This window comes from Vulpes lagopus, chromosome 6 (genome assembly GCF_018345385.1).
Source record: "Vulpes lagopus strain Blue_001 chromosome 6, ASM1834538v1, whole genome shotgun sequence".
In the NCBI taxonomy this organism is placed as follows: domain Eukaryota; kingdom Metazoa; phylum Chordata; class Mammalia; order Carnivora; family Canidae; genus Vulpes; species Vulpes lagopus.
Window position 1 is genome coordinate 37,274,690 of NC_054829.1, and position 20,970 is coordinate 37,295,659.

At 42.5% G+C, this 20,970-nt stretch overlaps 1 protein-coding gene across 2 annotated transcripts in view; it reads right to left on the reverse strand.

Moving 5' to 3' along the window:
- The window catches only part of PRKCH (protein kinase C eta), a 260,369-nt gene that overhangs the window by 225,197 nt on the left and 14,202 nt on the right, over window positions 1–20,970 (reverse strand). Inside the window, exon 1 of one of the 2 annotated variants that reach the window (XM_041758254.1) lies at window positions 1,224–1,955. The exons of the other annotated variant lie outside the window; for it this stretch is intronic. Within the exon in view, the coding sequence (XP_041614188.1) occupies window positions 1,224–1,586 (363 nt within the window). The 5' untranslated portion in view covers window positions 1,587–1,955. Of the gene's footprint in view, window positions 1–1,223; window positions 1,956–20,970 lie in introns of those variants that run through there. 2 annotated transcript variants of the gene reach the window in all.

Sequence of the window (20,970 nt, forward strand, 5' to 3'; positions counted from 1 at the left end):
GATAGTTCTCCAAGCCATCTGTAATTTTACAGAATATATGGTAATATTACCAGTTCCTCAAAGTATACAATAAATATTGAAATAAGTGTTCATTAGTATCCACCTGATTCCACCACGTGTTAATTTCAAATAGGTTTTCAATACTGATTCACATTCTGGACTCAAAACCAACATCCTCCTACTTAAACCATTAAACTCCAGAGTCTTCAAACAAGCCCACTCCACTTTGCCAAACCAGACCACTTCATTATAATTATCATTTCATCATGTAAAAGTGGAAAGGAGAACACCTGTATCACAAAGCCAGTACAGGGAATAAGGAGTGAAAGCATTTTAGCACTGAGTAGAGTGCTAATAGAAATTTTAATTCATTTGCAGAAATTTTGTCTCATGGGAACTATGTGAAAAGGAGAGGCAAGTAGGTAGTTGCGGGTAAGTATTTGTCAATACACAGAAACACCAGCAGATGAGATGGGGAGAACTGGGGGTGGTCCGCGAACTGAGGAGTTCTGGAAGCTCCCAGACCAATAGTAGCACAAAGGCGCATGCAAGACACACCTCTCAGGCTGTGACAGAACTGAAGTTACTTACAAACACGCGTAAACCTCATCTCCTTGGAAAACTGCTACACAATACAACTTTGCCAACGTGCGGACCCAGGAACTCAGATCCCTGCCAGTGTAGGTTATGTACCCAGGGGATGTAATGGATCTGCATGCTGAAACACGTGTGCACGTCTGAGCAGCTGAACCAACATGTATCCATAAACATTATGAATAATACTTGCGAGAATGTATGGCTTTCCCCTAAGAAGCGCTTTAAGGGCTTTGCCCAGAGCAAGCCACTTTCACACCACATCTCACTCGCCTTTCCTTTGTATGGATTACCCGCGTGCGGAGACTTGAGGCGCCTTATCCAAAGTCTGAGCGTAGGGGGGTGACCTCCTCCTCCCTGACTTCCCGTTAGCCCAAGCCGCCAGCCCCGAAGGGGACCGTGTCCCGGCCGGCTCCCTGGAGACACACGCGAGCCCCCACACACCCACGGCGGTCGCGTCACCAGGGCCGGGGCCACCCGGGCGAGGACCAGAATCTGGACGGAGTTCCAATTCCTCCGCGGGGGAGCCCGGCTACGGGATGGGGAAGCGGGACCCAGGTGAGTTTTGAAAAGTGGAGGGGACACAGAGAGGCAAGCGGACACAAGCGAGAGCCACCGCGGCCACTCACCCAGCCCTCGAAGGTGTCCGAGGCGCCGGCCGTGCGCAGCAGCTCCTGGAACTGCAGGGTGCAGTTGGCCACGAAGTGGTCATAGCCCAGGGGCGTCTCGTGGAAGACGGCCAGCTCCAGGTGGCCGCCGTCGGTGACGTTGGCGCAGAACTCCTCATTATACGTGGGTTTGTTGGTCTTCTGCTTGGTGCTGGTCTGGCCCACGCGCACCTGGTCCACGCTCACCGTCAGGTAGGGGTCCAGCAGCTGGTAGCCCTTCTTGAAGAGCGAGTGGCGCAGGGACCAGCGGGTGGGCTGCAGCCCCACGGCCTCGCCAATGCGGACCCTCAAGTATCCATTGAACTTCATGCTGCCGGACGTCATGCCGGCGCCACCGGCCCAGCCCCGGGGGGCCCGCCGGCTCGCAGCGGGAGAGCCTGGAGCCCCTGCTCAAGCCAGCCGGAGCGGCAGCCGCCGGAGCGGACGCAGCTCCGGGGAAAAGCAGCGCCCAAGCCCCCCTCCGCTGGTCATTCTGCCTCCCGCGCGGGACCGTCCCCTCCCCTCCTCCCCTCGCCCCCTCCCTCGCGAGGTGGAAAGGAGGGGAGCCCGGAGCCGAGCCCGGAGCCGAGCCCTCCGCGAGCCGGGGCGGCCCGACAGTCCCGGCGGCTCTCTCGGGCGGCTCGCGCCTCCTCCAGAGCCGGGAAGCTCCTCTCCCCGGAGAGCCGGAGCGACCCGTCCGGCCAGCTCCAGCCCCAGGCGGCTCCTGCCCCCGCCTCCTCCCGCTTCTCCTCCTGCCCCCGCCTCCGCGGGCTCACGCTCTCCCCCACCCGGCGAGCTTCAAACCAGGAAGCGGCAGCCGCCGCAGCCCCGGCAGGAGCCTCGCGCCGCCCGGCTCCAAGTTCAGCGGAGCCGGACGCCGGAGTCCCGCGCCTTCCGAGCCCCGGGGGCGGGGCGCCCCTCGGCCGCCCGCTGGCCCGGCGCTGCGCGCGCTCCCCGCGCTCTGCGGGCGAGGGGCTCCCGCAGGTGGCGGCCGGGAAGCCAAGGGCTCGGGGCCTAGCCCAAGCCGGCACCTGAGGCCTGGGAGAAGGTCCGGGGGTGCTGGAAGGCGGAAGGAGGAGGAGCCGCAGCGGGGAACCCGCGCTCCACGAGTCTCGGGCACCCTCCCTACCACCGGGGGAGCGGGCTGGCGGCGCTGCCCGGCGGTCCCGGGCCGGGAGAGGCCCTGGCCCGGGCGGGCGCGCGGCGGGCAGGTTCCTTTTCCTGATCTTAACAGGGAGGGCTCATCCCGCGCTCAGCTCGGAACCATCCTGTTTGTGCGCCTTTCCTGCAGAGAGTAATTACACGGTTGTCTTGTTGTTGTTGTTGTTGTTGTTGTTCTTAACAGGGTGGTAGTAATGATGGAAATCCTGTCCGCCTCCTTCCTGGGAGAGGTGTGTCTCGCTGCACGGAGAGCAGGAAAGGTCGGTTCTGAAGCAGACGTGGCCGAGATGTACTAAGTCTCTCTGCGGGGTGGTTCCCAGTCTACGCAGCCCTGCCCAGCAAGGGCAGATGTTCACACAAACACGGCCCCTGACACGTGCCTGCCGAAGAAATCGCCTCTTCGAGGAACACTCGAGCTTGTGGCTGCGCTGCGAGTTAGAGTGGGCAGCCCTCTGTTCCTCCTACCCGTGGCTCCGGGGGTGTTCGGGCCCTTGGGTGAACCCTTCCATCTTCTGTGCTTGACCACAAAGCTTGCTCCCTGAGGGCCAGCACAACCAATTTGCCTCCCGTAACGCCCAGGCCGTTTTGAAGCTACTTAATTACATTCTGTCTGGCTGTTCTGGTTCCCCTGAGAGCAGGTCGGGTCTTCCTAGCCCCCTGCACTCAGGGCGCGCTTTGGGGCTCTGGAACTGAGTAGCTTCTCAACCATTTCACTCCCTAGGAGCGGAGGCACACTACCGAATGAAAACAAGTAAGAACAATGGGCGGGCGGGGAAGGCCCTGTCTTAAAAACATCAAAACTTCTTTTAAGAGAACAAGGCAAGGATGCAGCACATCATCCTAACTTAGGCAGGGCTCATAAAGCAAGCTCCCAAACATCCAGGGAGCTCCCTTCCAGCCCTGGTGCTCCAGGGGAAGAGGTCAAGGTGACCGTTTGGGTCAACTTTGTCATTCTCTCTTCCAAAGAACAGGCTTCTAGCTTTAAGAACCACTGAAAGATTTGCTGCTGTTGGACTTTGGCACTAAAAAACGATAGTCCCCAAATGGTGGGCAGCTACACAGTTGCCCTGGGGTGGGGATGTGAGGGACACTAGATGCTCCATCTTTGCCCTTTCAGCACTAGGTACAGATGGGCAGTGGTGACAGAGCCAGGAGCAAGACAGTGGTGGTGCCTGCCCTCCTGGGGCTTATAGTCCCACAGCAAGGAAAAACAAGATCTGAATCACACACTTGAGGCGTGCAATGGAGGAAAAGCTCAGGGGCAATGGGACAATGGAACCATGGAACCTGGAAGGGGTGGTCAGGACAGGTCCCCTGAAGACATAACACAGCAAAAAGATCGGTTTATTCAGGGTTTCCAAAGAAAAGGACAGCTTGACCTGTTTCATGAACAAGAAGGATTCCATGTGGCAAGAGCCAAAAAATAAAATAAAATAAAATAAAATAAAATAAAATAAAATAAAATAAAATAGAAAAAGATATGGGGAAAGTGGCTAAAATTCACCTGAAAAGGTAGGTCAGCGTCCAAGACTAACACTAGTAGGTCATGGGAATGCTTGGGACACAGTCTGTGGGCAGCTGAAAGCTACTGAAAGTTGTTAAGCAGGGACAGGGTGAGATTTGTCTTTTAAAACCTCTGGGGAGTGCGCCTGGTGGCTTAGTGGGAAGAAGGTGCGACTCTTGATCTCAGGGTTGTGAGTTCAAGCCCCATCTTGGGTATAGAGATTACTTAAATAAATAAATCAACAAACTTAAAAAAAAAAAAAAAACAACAAAAGCCTGTCTTTGGGGCCATGTGAAGAGTGGATTGGAAGGAGCAAGCATGGGTGTGAGGAAACCAGTTAGGAGGCTAATTCCAAAGTCCAAGGAGAGAAGATGGTGACCAGGACTCAGATGGTGGTGATGGAATTGGAGATAGATGTGAGAAGTATTTAGGAGGTAGGATGCTCAGGCCATTTCTCAGACCGAATGGAAGGAATGAGGAAGAGGAAGGTATCGAGGATGACTTGCAGGCATCCAGCTTAAGCAACTGTGTGGATTGGGGAGCCATTGGTGATTAGGAACCCCTAGAGAAGGAGCAGATATTTGGAGGGAGATGAACAGTTCAGTTTGAAAAATGTCAGTTTTTATATATCTTAATTCATTTGAGTTACAATCTGAAGCGGGCACTCAGCTATGTACTTGTGAAGCTCAGAGGTGCAGTCTCAGCAAAAGACTGAGAAGCCATTAATATATAGATAGCAATCAAAACCAGAATAGTGAATGACATCGTGATTATAGGGAAAAGATGGGAATAGAATGTAGCATAAGGAAAGAAGGGGACTTAGTATAGAGCCCTCCAGAAACCCGAACATGCATAGATGGAAGAGAGCAGGCAAGGGGGTTCTGAAGAGCAACAGGGTTATAAGAGAAAAACCAGAGGATTCAGTATCCAGGTGTTATGAAAACCAACCAGTTTTCAAACAAGAAGTAATTGGTTGGCTAGGCCAAATGATACTAAGGGATTGAGTAACAAGGATTACGTCAGCCATGAAGAGATGACAGTGGACATCCTTGGTAATCTTTGAGCCATTTCTGTAGAGGGATGGGGGCTGAAGCCTATTTGGAGTATCTTGAGGTGAAAAATAAGTGTGAAGAGTGTACGTGTAGACACTCGTCCAAGAGGTTTGGCTGGAATGAGGAAGAGAGAGCTGAGGAGGAAGATGGGATCACCGGGTGGAGGGCTTTTTATTAAGGAGGATGCAACACAAGAGAGGAGAGAAATCGTACAGCTCTGAGACTGCAGGAGGGAATGCCATCTGAGACACAGGAAAAGAAATGACACTTAGTTTAAGAACAAGCAAACATGTTTGAGGCTTTCACCTTCTCTCTGAAATTGCCTCTACAGTCAGGAGACACAGTCACCAGCAGCCCAACTGCCCAGATTTCCAGTTTTGTGAGCCCGGTGGAAAGAGGATTTCCTCCACCCACCTCCTTAAATCAGCCTGGGAAAGACCTTGAATGTCCCAAGCCTATGTCATGTGCCCTTTGGTGGCTCCTAGGGGGACACTAGACAGATAGTACACATCATGTAGTACAAAGCCTATGTGGGAAGTACTGTCTGCCAGTACGAAGCCTTCTCTGTGTCATAGCTTTTATTTGGAGCTGGTCTTGACTTTCAAGGAAGGCAGAGGACAAGAAGTCCCCTCTCTGTATACATCCTACCCCCCCTCATTAGCAGCATGTAATGTAATGTAGTAACTTGCATATTTGTATTGACTGCTTTAAACTCAGTGTTATAGGATCCCTGGGTGGCTCAGTGGTTTAGTGCCTGCCTTTGGCCCAGGGCGTGATCCTGGGGTCCCAGGATCGAGTCCCACATCAGGCTCCCTGCATGGAGCCTGCTTCTCCCTCTGCCTGTCTCTCTCTCTCTCTCGAATAAATAAATAAAATATTAAAAAATAAAAATAAATAAACAGTGTTATAGATCCTTTTATGCACTAGAGGTTTGTTTGGGGTTTTTTTTCCCTCTTTGTTGCTATTTTTTTTTTCAGCCACACTATAACTTTGGACTTCTTGTATACATTCCTTGCACATTATCTAAATGCTTTTTTGATTGATTGCTTGACTGAATTACTGCCATTTGTCTAATTCCTTAAGGAACATTTCACATTTTCATTCCACTTTAAAATAGAATTAGAGAATTTAGACAATAAAACAGCTAGGTCAAAAATTATCCCGTGTCATTATGAAATGGCACAACCTTTAGAGAACAGTTTGACAGTATACATACTTCAAACAAACCAGTTCTTTGCCTAAGGAGGTCTGGCAATAGTAGAATGACTAAGTCAATTATAGAATAGCAACCTAATGGAATAGTCATTAAAATTACACACGATAAACAACATGGAAAAAAATAGTAAATAATATTTTTAGTGTAGAGTAAGAAATATAAATATGCTATGAAGTACCTAAAACATGTATACCAAATGATAAAGAAAGCAACACAAATAACACAAGTCATAAAGTGTTGGACTCACAAACGAATAATAAACATACTTATCTAAAAGGGCTCTGAAGATAAAGTAATTCATATGAAGTATTTGATACATTGCCAAGTACATGCTACATTTCAACTGTTACCTTGGCAGTCATATTATCATTTATTGAGCATCCACCAGCATTGTAACAAGCCACTTGACAAATATTATTTCATTTGATCTTTGTGACAACCAAACGAGGTTAAGTGTTATTATCTCTATTTTCCAGATAAGGAAACCGAGAGTCAGAAAGGTTAAATGAATTGGAACATGGGAGAGCTGAGATTTGACCCATTTATTTAAACGCATGCCTAGGGCACCTGGGCGGTTCAGTCAGTTAATTGTTGACTCTTGATTTCGGCCCAGGTCATGATCTCAGGGTTGTGGGATCGAGCTCTGCATTTGGCTGTGTGCTGGGCATGGAGCCTACTTAAGATTCTGTCTCTCTCTCTCTCTCTTTCCCTCTGCCCATCCCAACTCCCACCCCCACTGGCACTCATGGCTCTCTAAATTAATTAATTAATTAATTAATTAATACCTAAGCCCTATGTCAGAGTGATTGTAACGCATACTAGGATTGAAAACTACTGCTGTTCACTAGAACAAGGAGGAAGATAGAGATTCTCAGTAGGCAGGAGAGGGTGGTATGAAGGGCAAGAGTTAGAGCAGTTTTTTTCCCTATCCATTTTCCAGATATGCAAAGATACATATAAATAAGTGGGGACACCATTCCTACTTATACGTATTCCAGAAAGCATAGAAAAAGGTAAGATATTTCACAAAGATGGCAACATTTCTCAGAATGGAAGGAAGACACTAGTCTCATACTGGAAAGTATACAGTGTATTAGGTAGAATTAATTGAAAAAGGACCCTCACCCAGACACATCATTGTGAGGTTTCTGAACACCAGGATAAAGGCCAGATCTTCAATGACTTACACGAAGAAACAGAAGCAAAATCGGGGTGAGAGGGATGTGGGATGAAGGAGCTAAAGGCTTCTGATGCACCAGTTAGCATGCCAATGGATCAACAGCTTACTGTAGAAGAGGGAAGGAGAGAAAGGAAGTGTGATGGGCAGAAGTCCCAAATGGCAGGCAGAGTGGATAGGCAGGCAGGGCTTCTCATCCTTCCTCAGGCTTCCTCAGAAAAGCCTTGCACTATTATTTGGCTCAATAGCCCTCTTAAGTAAAACAGATTCCAGAGATTGAGGTCAGAACAGAGGAGCAAGCGTAAAAGTAATACCCTCATAAAAAGCAGTCAAGTTGGTAACACTTTGTACTGACAATTGCCTGGATGTAGCCTAGTGATCAAGAGCAACAACTCCATAAAACATCTCTGCCATTGTTTCCTAACAGGAAAATCGAATGAAGTTAAAAATTTATGTGTTTAAAGAGAACAAATACAAATCTCTCCTCCCATGGCTATCTTCTTTTTTGACATAACTCATCTACTTAAATCTACCCATATTAGAATATTTTCATTTGAAATCCTTTACATCACCTCGGCGCATTTCTTAGCAGGAGTGTGGAACCCTGACATCTTTACAGTCATTCTATTAAGAAGCAGGTTCATAGTGGCGCCTGGGTGGTTCAGTGGTTAAGCGTCTGCCTTTGGCTCAGGGTGTGTTCCCAGGGTCCTGGGATCAAGTCCCACAACAAGCTCCCCATGGGTAATCTGCTTCTCCCCCTGCCTATGTCTCTGCCTCTCTCTGTGTGTCTCTCATGAATAAATAAATAAAATCTTTTTAAAAAATTAATAATAAATTAATTTTAAAAAGAAGCAGGCTCATAAATGTCCTGAATTAGAGTTGTGTGGATTAAAAAAAAAAAAGATACATCTCATATATAGTACAAGAAGAGGGGAAAAAAAAAAAGAGAGAGAGGCAGCCCAGGTGGCTCAGCGATTTAGCGCCTGCCTTCAGCCTGGGGCGTGATCCTGGAGTCTCTGGATTGAGTTGAGCATCGGGCTCCCTGCATGGAGCCTGCTTCTCCCTCTGCCTGTGTCTCTGCTTCTGTGTGTGTGTGTGTGTCTCATGAATAAATAAAATATCTTTTAAAAAAAGAAGAGATACATAGTTTAGAGGAGATAATGACGTTTAGTCATCTCAAACATTTCTTTGTGTCCACCTCTGTAATAACCACATAAAGTAACATGTCACCAAATGAGGCAAAAATATCTTTTCAAGCTAAAATAGTTTAAAAACCCTTAATTCTGAATGCAGAAGTTGCTAGAACTCTTCATTCTTAATATTTTTCTTTTTTGTGTTTTTTAAAGTGCCAGTAATGGCAGCAAATGTATATGATTTACGATAGTCCTGACTTTCTCCAGAGCCTATTATTAATTTAGCTATTGGGCAGTTTGTTTCATTAACCTTTCTCAGTTAGTTCTAGTCCATTAACAAGCCAAGTGGTTATTAACGACAAGTAGTGACCAAGCTTTTAGATTTTGTGGTTTGGGTAAGAAATCTGTGAGAGGAAAATGATAATTTTGTTCTATAGTGTCTTTCTCTCACCCTTTGCTGGATTTTCTTCATGTTTTGGGTGGAATTCTCTGGTTCACTCAGTGACCAGGGTTACTGTGAGTTTTATAGAAGCTATTATTTGCAAAGCATTTGGAACAGTACCTGACACAAAGGAAGCAACTTTACAAATGTTTATTATTATAGGTGACTTTTTCTTCTTTTCATTTATGTACTTTGGAATTTTTCCATAATGAAGGTTTTAGCAACTTATTAAAAGATTTTTAAGCTAATATTTAAAAACTACATGCCAAATCACAGATAAGGTTGACTTTAACCCTTTGAAACTGTAATCATTTCCTGTCATCTTTCTGGTGAAACTTGAACGTTTTCTGATTCTTAGAAATGAAAAAGCAGTTTGGCCCCTGTTCCTAAGACTATATAGTTCATAATAAGGAGGCATAAAAAGAGACCTTTTGTCCTTGAAATCCTAATAATGAAATAAACAATTTTCACATCAGCCCCAGTTATCCTTCTCATACAAGGACAAAAATTTAACTTTCTACAAAACTAGTCAAGACCTATTCCTACTTCAAAATCCTTCAAAGTCCTTCTCCTTCTCCCTTTTTAGAACTCTGAATTGAGCCACTTGTTTTGCACACAGAAAATTAGCAAATGTTTATTCTAGACACTAGAAGAGCAAAGCAGGTAAATACTTTGTAGTTTATCAAGGTACTATTTCTTGTTAACCCTACTTTAATAAAGTCCCACCATACTGTCAACATAATTTTAATTCTGAAAGCCAACAAGTGATAGCAGGGCAATTCAGACAATCTGAAATGAGCTTTGGGGTGGAGTAGGGAGTTAGACACCCCCCAAACTGGCCTTCTTGACAAAGTTTAAGAATGTAAATGGCACTCAAGTTTAAGAACCCTACACGGGACGCCTGGGTGGCTCAGCGGTTTAGCGCTGCCTTCAGCCCAGGGCGTGATCCTGGAGTCCCGGGATCGAGCCCCACGTCGGGCTCCCTGCATGGAGCCTGCTTCTCCCTCTGCCTCTCTCTCTCTGTGTCTCCCATGAATAAATAAATGAAAAGAAAAATCTAAAAAGAAAAAGAACCAAATTAAAAAAAATAAATAATTTTTTTAAAAAAAAAGGGATCCCTGGGTGGCGCAGTGGTTTGGCGCTTGCCTTTGGCCCAGGGCGCGATCCTGGAGACCCGGGATCGAATCCCACATCAGGCTCCTGGTGCATGGAGCCTGCTTCTCCCTCTGCCTGTGTCTCTGCCTCTCTCTCTCTCTCTGTGACTATCATAAATAAATAAAAATTAAAAAAAGAAAGAAAGAAAGAAAGAAAGAAAGAAAGAAAGAAAGAAAGAAAGAAAAAGAACCCTACACCGAAGAGACAACAAAGACTTAGGTTTCCAACCTCAAAAATTGTTAGAAGACCTTAGACAGCAGCACAGAATTAAATAAGAAAGCAACTTTAAAGCACATTTCAAAGTCCTGCAGCATTACATAAATGTTATTATATAAATATTATTACATAAATATTATCAGTTCCGTCTCACATGGTGGCTCACTTTCCCTTCCCCCACCTCCTTCTGGTTACCTTACACTGTGCCCCTCAGCGGTGAGGAAAAATTGCTGCTTAAGACCAGGTACAGCCCCGCAGCCATACAAGGGCTCAACCCTGTCACCCACAAAGACCCTTCAAATCAGAGGCAGATATTTGACTCGTTCTCTTCAAAGAGAATCATTCAAATTGAGATTCTAAAGATGGCTGAAAACTTGAAAAAACAACACCAATAATAAGAAAACAAAAGAGAGATATGGTGAGTATAAAAAATAGGGAGAAAATAAGCTTATGGGCTGAATGGGCATGGAAATACAAAAACCTATATAGTACTCAGATGAAACTTAGGCTTGATACAGGAGAAAGGAAGCCAACAAAGGAATTTTACACATTTCCCTGAGTTACTCATTTTTTCTAAGAGTCTGAACAACTGAAATCAGGAAACACCTGTGCTTGTTAACATTAGTTAGGAAATGACTTTAAAAACTTGGACTCAGCTTAAGATAACTGATGGCCGGCAGTGATATCATTCCAGAGTCTAGATTTCCATGTAAATGTTAAGCTATTTCTCTTAATTTGGGTCTAATTTTGTAATGGCAATCAGAGATTCAATACATTATATTTATGGGGTAATTGTTACAGTTTTTAAGTTTTAAAATTACCTGGCACTTAGCCGCATGTTTGTTTTTTGTTCCATTTATAATTATCCGATGATTCTTATAACCACCCAGAAATATGGCTGTCATTACTTTGAGATGAAAATGTATGGAAAAAATGTTTTGAGATGAAAGACAAAAATATAGCATTGTAATAAGAAGATGGGTCAGAAAGAATGGATCCTTTGATCTGGGAGGCATGCGAGACAACTTTAGACCAAAATGTTAGTTTACAGATGAGGAGCTAGAACTAGAAATGGGGCATTTTCCAGATAGTTTATTACACATTCCCTGGGTCTTCAGAATATAGGGCCAGAACTCCCCAAAACAGGTTTTAGTCTCAAGTAAATTACTGACTCAACATGCCTTATCTCTAATTGATTTATATAAACAGCAGTACCATTTATATTGCTTTGATATGTTTCATTAAACAATAAAGTAAAACATAAATTTTGGTGCAGTCAATGATTTATATCAGTCTTCCTAGGAATACAATGTCAGGCAAATTTGTTTCTCTAGCATTTTCCTTTAATAGGCCAGTTAAATTAGAGCCAGTGAGGAGGTATTTTTGTTTTTAAGAAAATTTATAAAAATTTTCTACCAGTGAACAACAAAGTTTATATGGATAATTTTAATGTCCTATAATTTTATTGTATCCAAAGTTTTAAAACAAAAGGATATTAGGCCACACTTTGTTCTACTCAAATTTTATTTTAATCTCTTGAAAAATGTCTTTTCAATGTTTGATAAACACTTTAATGAGTAATGCTAATTATTTTTTTAAATCTATTTATTTATTTACGAGAGAGCATGAGCCGGGGCAGGGGCGAGGGGCAGAGGGAGAAAGAGAATCCTCAAGCAGACTCCCACTGAGCACAGAGCCAATCCCAGGACCCTGAGATCATGACCTGAGCTGATATCAAGAGTTGGATGCTTAACTGACTGAGCCACTTAAATCTTCCTCTAAAGATTTATTTATTTTAGAGAGAGAGAGCATGTGTGGGATGTGGAGGAGAGGGCAGGTAGAGAAAGAGGGAGAGAGAAACTCAAATAGACTCCATGCTCAGTGCAATGCCCAATGCAATGTAAGGCTCAATCCCATGACCCTGAAATCAGACCTGAGCTAAAACCAAGAGTAGCATTGTGCCACTCCAGCATCCCAAGTAATGCTAATTATTGATCATCATGATTTAGAAATGTTAATTATAATAATTTAAATGAACTTCAACAGACTAATGATTATTGAGGTTAGAGTAAAAATATGTATAATCATCAAGAATAGTGCTCTGACATAGAAATGAAACAAGGATCTTTAAATAAAAAAAGGAAAGTGATTTTTTGTTTTAATACTTTATTAAAGGGACGCCTGGGTGGCTCAGCGGTTAAATGTCTGCCTTCAGCTCCAGTGCCTGGCGTCCCGGGATTGAGTCCCACATCGGGCTCCCTGCATGGAGCCTGCTTCTCCCTCTGCCTGTGTCTCTGCCTTTCTTTCTCTCTGTGTGTCTCTCATGAATAAGTAAATTTTTAAAAAATCTTTTAAAAAAATACTTTATTAAAAGAAAACACATAGAAGGACATCCACTTCTGGCTGTACACAGTGACAGATACTGGACTTGCCCTCCCAATGAAAACAGCTACAAATATCTAAGGTACCAATTCCAGGCATTTAACAATAAACATTGCAGCATTGTGATTCTTAAGGGGGAGAAACCCGAAGAGAGCTCCATGTCTTCTTCAGCTTTCTACTTAGAGATACCAACTGGACTAAAAAGAAGTGGAATCCAAGGCAGTATGGAAGTCTTGCTGAGCTGAAGAGGTACACATAGAATTTAGAATGGCTGGGGTTCCTGTAATTTTTAAAGCAGGGTATCATAGAAAAAAATGAACTGTGTAGAGAAGGAAGTTGCTGGGCTTTCTAAACGTTCCCCTGCAGCCAACGTGCAGGATGAGACTTCAGGAGGCCTAGCAGAGAATGGCTGCTGCAAATAAGAAACCTGGGCCAAGACATCACAGCCTATGCAGTGTGGGAAACAAGAATATTGGCCCAGCCTAAGTGGAGAGACCTTCCTCAGCACCTCATGTATTCAACTGAAATTTCAAAGAAGTCATACCTTAGGAATAAGTACCATGCCCCAGAGAAAGGGCCATGTCCCAAGACTAAGGACAAATCCAAAATAGAACTGCCCTACACAAGTAATAAAACAAAGCCTGAGAACCCTGGGTGGCTCAGCAGTTTAGCGCTGCCTTCAGCTCAGGGTGTGATCTTGGAGTCCCAGGATCAAGTCCCACATCGGGCTCCCTGCATGGAGCCTGCTTCTCCCTCTGCCTGTGTCTCTGCCTCTCTCTCTCTCTCCCTCTGTGTGTGTGTGTGTCTCTCATGAATAAATAAATAAAATATTTTTAAAATGATAAAAATAAATAAAATAAAGCCTAACAAGATCAAGAGGATTTGCCAGTAATTTAATGGCTTCATAGAAAGAAACTCAACAGCCTATAAAGGAAAATAAGATAATCCAAACTCTCTATAACTCCCTGATAACAACATTAAATAATAATTTTAGGAGCACCTAGGCAGTGCAGTCAGTTGAGCATCTGACTCTTGGTTTCAGCTCAGGTTGTGATCTTAGGGTCATGAGACTGAGCCTTGCATGGGGAGTCTGCTTGAGATTCTCAGTGTATAGTCTGCTTGAGATTCTCTCTCCCTCTGCTCCTCCCACTCATGCTCTCTTTTTCTCTCAAATAAATAAATAAGTCTTAAAATAATAATAAAAAATGTTAAAGTAGTAAATCTTAAAATAATAACAATAATTGTTTAAGTAGTAGACATGTGAAGAAGGAAGAAGCTGTGACCCATAATAAAGAGAAGAAGCAGTCTATAGAAGCAGAATCCAAAATGACCCAGATTTTGGAATTAACAGATGAAACCCTGAAAATGGTTCATATCAATATAATTAAAGATCCACAGGAAAAGATGAATATATTGAGTAAAAATACGGGGAATAGAAGCAAAAAATAAACCAAATGGATATATTAGAAATAGAAAGTAAACTTCTGAAATTACATATATATCTGGAGTCCTAGGTAAAGAGAAGAAAGAAAGAATGGGGTAGAGTATAACTTGAAGAAACAATGGCTGAAAATTCCTCTAATTTGGTGGAAAATGTCAGCCTATAGACTAAAGAATCAACAAACTCCCGGCAGAATAATAAAAAAAAAAATCACACCTAGGCACATGAGAGTCATAAGGCTGACAACCAAAAATAAAGAGTAAATGTTGAAAATGGAGGGAAAAAGTCAATTACATGCAGGGGACATGCTATGAGTGACAGCTGACTTCTCATTAGAAAGAGTGGAGACCAGGGATGCCTGGGTGGCTCAACTGGTTAAGTGACTGCCTTTAGCTCAGGACATGATCTCAGGGTCCTGGGACTGAGCCCCGCTTTGGGCTCCCTGCTCAGTGGGGAGTCTGCTTCTCCCTCTCCCTCGAGCCCTCCCACCACTCATGTACATGCTCTCTCTCTCTCTCTCTCAAATAAATAAATAAAATCTTAAAAAGAAAAAAGAAAAAGAAACAAGGGAGACCAGAAGAATTAGAAAGTCATCATTCAAATACTGAAAGAAGCGTCAACCCAGAATTCTATATGCAGTAAAAACATCTTTCAAAAATGAAAAGAAAAAAAGACATTTTCAGATAAATGAATGCAGGAATAATCCACTGAAAACTATACGAAATTCTAATAGGAGAGTTATTTAGGATGATGGGAAATGATACAAGGGGAAATCTAACCTACAGGAAGGAAGCACCAGAATATACAATACTACAGGAAGAAAATCATCAGAAATGGCAAATGGACATGAAAGTATGAAAAACCATCTCCTTGTTTCTTCTTATAATTTATTTAAAAGACAAGGCTATTTAAAAACAAATATATTATGGAGCTTTTAACTCATGTACAGTACATGACAACAGTAACAAAAAGGATAGAGAGGTAATAAAATTATACTATGGTAAATTCTTATATTTTACATGAAATTTTACAATATAAATATACATACACTGATAAGAATGTGTTGTCCAATACAGCATTCACTAACCACAAATGACTGAGCAAATCTAAGAAAGTTAGTGTTGATTTATAATCATGCAAGGTAAACTTCAAGTCAAGGAGAATTATCAGAGTTGAAGAGTAACATTTCTTTTCTTTTTTTTTTAATTTTATTTATTTATTCATGAGAGAACATAGAGAGAGGTAGAGACACAGGCAGAGGGAGAAGCAGGCTCCCTGTGGGGAGCCCAATGCAGGACTCGAACCCAGGACCCCAGGATCATGCTCTGAGCCAAAGGCAGACACTCAAACACTGAGCAACCCAGGCATCCTGAAGAGTAACATTTCTTAATAATAAATTATCATTTCATCATGAAGACTTAAAATCGGACACCTAGGTTTCTCAGTCAGTTAAGCATCTGCCTTTAGTTCAGGTCATGATCTCGGGGTCCTGGGATGGAGTCTCACATGGGGCTCCCTGCTCAGCAGGGAGTCTGCTTCTCTTTCTACCCTTTCCCCTTGCTTGTGCTATCTCTCGCAGTCTCTCTCTCTCTCTCAAGAAAAAAAAATCTTTAAAAAAAATGAAAAAAAAATGAAGACTTGAAATTCTAAAATTCTAAATGTCTACATGACTAGAAATCCTCAAGAAGCAAAAATAAGAACTTAAAGGACAAATAGACAAATCCATCAATGTAGTTGAAGATCTTAACTCCCTTCTCTGTAATTGATAGAACTAAACAAAAGAAGAATGATTTGAACAATATTTTCAAGCACCTTGACCTGACATTTATAGACTATCTCACCTGGCATCTGCAGAATACACACTGTTTTCAGATGTATATGGAAGAGTCACTTTATTAGTTAAAATTCTCCAAAGCAAAAGAACTGGTAGGATAGATGATAGATATATAACATACACACATATATACATACATACATAGACAGATAGATATTTAGCATAAGGTATGGGTTCATGTGATGTTAAAAGTTGAAAAGTCCCACAATCTGCTGTCTGCAAGCTGGTGACCCAGATAGCTGGTGGTGTCCTTTAAAGCTCTGAAAGCCAGAGAGCTGATGGCTTAGATTTGAAGGCCTGAGAATCAGGAGTTGCAAGGGCAGGAGAAGATTGATATCTCAGCTCAAGTGGTTGGGCAGACAGTAGAGTCAACCTTCCTCTACCTTTTTGTTCTATTCAGGCCCTCAACAGATTGGATGATATCAACCCACATTGCAAACATGGAAGGGGATTGCATGTGAAGCAGGGAGGGGGATCTGTTTTACTCAGTTCACCAACTCAAATGCTAATTTCTTCCAGAAACACACTTACTGATAGATCCACACAATGTAATTCTAAATAACTTATGAGTCAAAGAAAAATCACAGGGCATTTTGAAAATACTTTAACCTGAATTACAATAAAAACAAAAAAAAATGTCAAAAGTTGTGGGATACAGCTAAAGTGATATTTAGAGAAAAATTTAAATATTATATTTACATTGGAGAAAAAGTTTTATAAAGCCTTAGAAAAGGAGCAATTTAAATCCAAACTAAGTCGCAGAAAGGAAATACTTAAGAGCTGAGGCCAACAAAATAGAAAACAAAGGAGAAAATAAAGTCAGAGTTGGTTTTTTGAAAGATTAAAAAAATTCCTACTCTCCTATCAAGACCATTCAAGAAAACAAGCACACGAATTACCAATATTAGGAATGAAAAGGAAAGCTCACCACCGATCCTAGAGATATCAACAGGATAACAAGAAAATACTATGCATAATATTATGCCAATAAATTCAACAGCTTAGATGAACTGGACAAATTTCTTGAAAAAACACAACATATAAAAATCGACACAAGTATAAACTAACACAACAGAAAGTCTGAAAAGCCTCATCTCTGTTAAAGAAACAAAACAGGCAAAATCCTGTGGGTCATAGAAATCAGGGTAGTGGTTGTCTGGGGAGGATGGAAAAGGCTTAAGGGGACTCTCTGGGACAATGGAAAGTTCTTATAAACTTTCTGTGCTGGCTACAACCACGTATCATTGGCACACTCATAAAATGATGCTCTTAAGATGTAAACATTTCACTGTATGTACACTTTATCCCAATTAAAAACAAGTAAGTGGCATCCCCAAAACTATGACATAAACACAAAACTTGAAACATTCCTAAGTTTAAAATTTTAAATATAATTGAAGCAAAATTTTCTATGAGATGTGTTAGAGAGCATGACGCTAAAATTATCCTGTAATGTTATTTGGAACCTACATTCCAGATTCACCTGGTGACCCTTCTTCAATGTACTCTTTCCTGAACACAAAGAGGACAAAAGCTCTCCTTCTCTGCTCCCTGGCCCCCAATGTACATCTGTCTCACAGCACTATAAGAGGAAGACAAACTTAACATATGTGAAAGAGGGCCTCCTAAACACTTTCCCAAAGGTTGGCTAGTATCCAAACTTTATGAAAAATGTTATTTATTCTTTGAAACATTAGTCTTTCTACCAATGCACAAATATATATGATCAGACTTGGTTGTATCAGATAACAATGCAGTTTGTTAACCTCTGTAGCTGTGTTGTGATTGTAGGGCTCTTGTTTGATTTTAGGTTAGGTGAGGTGTGCTAAAAAAAACATGAATTCTTAGGTAAAAGACCTGTGGTATACAATTATACACAGTAAGTAAGGTTTAGCAGGAGATCTTGTAAAGCTTAGCAGTTCTCCAAATTAGTATCAGTAGGTTGGAAGAAAAATAACTCAGCAGTTAGAGATATAAGGTCAAGAAAAGCAAGAAAGAAGGCTCTTGGTTTGTGGAAAACTGAGCGAGGCTTTGCTTGTCTCCAGAAAAGGTGTCAGAAGATGAGAGAGAAAGGATTGCAAACCCCAAGTGCAAAGAATTGCAACGCTTACTACAAGGTTTTGGGCCAGGAATGCTGTTGCCGAGGTGGAGGAAGAGGGAGGTTTGGGCAATGAACTGCCCTTTTACTCACAGATATCTACATATGAAAATAAGTCCACTTGAAGATGTTTTATTAAATGGCTGCTAGTATTTTAATTAATATAATCAAGAATCATATTTCACTGTCAAGCTTTCCCTATGATACAGTGGATAAGAAGACAAGAGCTGAAGCCAAACTGCCTGGGTCCAGATCCTGGCTCCTCTGCTCATCCTCGACCAAGTTATTAATCCGCTCTGTGCCTCAGCCTTAGCATCTCTAACCTAGGAATGATAACACCTGATGTTTGTTATTTTTGAAGAATAAATGAGTTAATGCATGTAAAATTGATACAGCAGTGTCTGACACACAGTATGTGCTCTAGAAGTACTTAGTATTACTATGGAACGAATGAGCCCCTCTCTTCCCCTGAGGAAGTGAGTACATAGAATGGTTAGAGGAAGGAAACAGGAATCAGGATGCACACACATTCCTTACACACATCTGAAGGTCTCACAACCTCAATCAGACGTTCTGGGGCTTAACACCCATATTGTTAATTGTAAGATTAATTAAAATCCTTAATTGATCATAATGATGAGCAATTTTCATGAATTGCATGAATAATTTTCACCAAGTATATGTTTGATGTTTTTAAACCTCAGGATTCTAAGTAAAATCACTTTTTAAAAAACCAAAGTTGAAGGCAGTAGTCATAAAAACAAAATTAGACCTATAGACCTCCAGATCAAGTGAATATACTATTCTGTCTTGATTTGCTGCATGATCTTGGGGAAAAGGGAAATATCTTCCTTCTATAAACTCTGGAAAGACAACTGATCTGCGGTCTAAAGGATAAATAGAAATAAGTGCCCATTCATTTCTTCAGTCAGTTACGCGAAAGACATATATTAAAGCACCTACCACGTGTTAAGCACTGTGCTGGCTGGTGGAGATACAATGGCAGGTAAGATAAATTTGTTTCCTATGGTCTGAGGGGTAGATGGACTAACAGACAATTAGACACAGTGTGATAACGGCTGTGGGAAGCAGGAGAGTGCATCCTATTTGGAGAAGCAATGGGGAGGCATCCCTTCCCAGAGGCAAGTTATCCAGGTGATGGGGGTGGAGAGAAAATAATTGCAAATGGAGGCTGGAGATCTGAAAAGCTGAAAGTTGTGTCCTAAGGACAGAGTCCAGAGTTTTGAAGCAGAAGGGACGAAGCCAAAAAGGTAGGCAGGGTCCACGGCCTTATGTTTAAGTGAAGGAGTTTAGATCTGTTGAGAGTTTCAAGCAGCAGTCAGATATGGTTATGCCCACATTATATGAGGATCACTTTGGCTATCATGTAAAAAAATGGGTTGAGAGGGTCCAAGACTAGGGGAAAGTTCATTGATCGTCATCCTAATGAGAGATGAGCCCACCCATGACCAGAATAGTGGCAGAGTGAATGGCAAGGACCAGCAGACATGGTAATAGATTAGGTATGGGGGACAGTAGCAAGGAAGGGTGAAGCCAGACTCAGATCCCTGCGTGGGGCAACTAACTGCACAGATGAAAGTGGCCTGTCCTCGAGAGAGGAAACATGGGTGTGGAGTTGGGCATGGTGACTTCCATTTCAGATGATTTTTTTAAAGTTTTCAGAAGTTGTTAAAGAATTTTTAAAAGTACCTGAAGACATCTGAGTGAAAGAAGTGGACACACAGGCTGAAGATACAGACTGGGAAACAGCACCCTCAAAAAGGTACCTGGAGGGCAGGCCCGGTGGCGCAGGGGTTTAGTGCTGCCTGCAGCCCAGGGTGTGATCCTGGAGACCCTGGATCGAGTCCCACGTCGGGCTCTCTGCATGGAGCCTGCTTCTCTCTCTCTCTCTCTTTCTCTGTGTCTCTATGAATAAATTAAATCTTAAAGAAAAAAAAAAAAGGTACCTGGAGCCCTTGGCATAGATGAGCCTGCTCTGGAAAGCTGAGCTCTGGAAAGCTGAGAGAGCACAAGAGGCCTGAGCAGAGGTCTGGAGGGATGGGTGTGTGTGCGTGTATGCTTGTGTGCATGCAGTAGGGGAAGGCTGGAGGGCGTGCTGCTGGGGTAGCAGAGGCTGTGGTACACAGGAGACAGTCTGGGGATAAAACCTCAGTAAGGTCATCTTCCATTAGCTGGTTAACGATGAGTATAAAAAAGCTTCTGGGATTGATCTATCAATTCTAAGAAAGCCAATTAATTTTATTCTTTTCCAGAGTTGAGTTTAGCATTTCAAATAATCTGTAAATGAATTTGCATCCTATTGATAAGTAAATGCTTCCGGTGATAAAGACTTCCACGTGAGAGACTATGGCTACACTAATAAAAGTTAATCAACATTATTAGAAAATCAGCAGCAGCTGCTGGGGGAAAGGGGTAAGGTGAAGGAGTTATATTATCTCATGTGACTCAGGAGCCCCACACCTAAATCTAAGTCTGAGAGGAGTTATACTTATGCCACATGGGAGGGAACATTTTCTTTATGCAAGGAAAGTTTCATATGGGACTGTGGGATTATGTTCTAGATGTCTACTTAATAAATTATAATACTGGAAAATTTTATGTGAAAAATAAAATGTTTCTGCCCTCACTGAAACAAAAACGTGACGATCTTAACTAGTATATATTACTTTCTTCAGCACTGCCCAGCATTAGAATTTCACCGGCTTTTCATATTTGAAATGCACAGTGCCATCTAATGGCTACAAACCATAAATCGGAAGACAGGAAGAAAAAGGATCAGAATTAAAATAATGCTAATGATGACACAAGCAAACTCAAACAAATTTCAAGTTCCAAAATTATTTAGTCAATGGATCTTGCATACAACAATCTTTTCTTCTTCCTAATCATTGCCATGT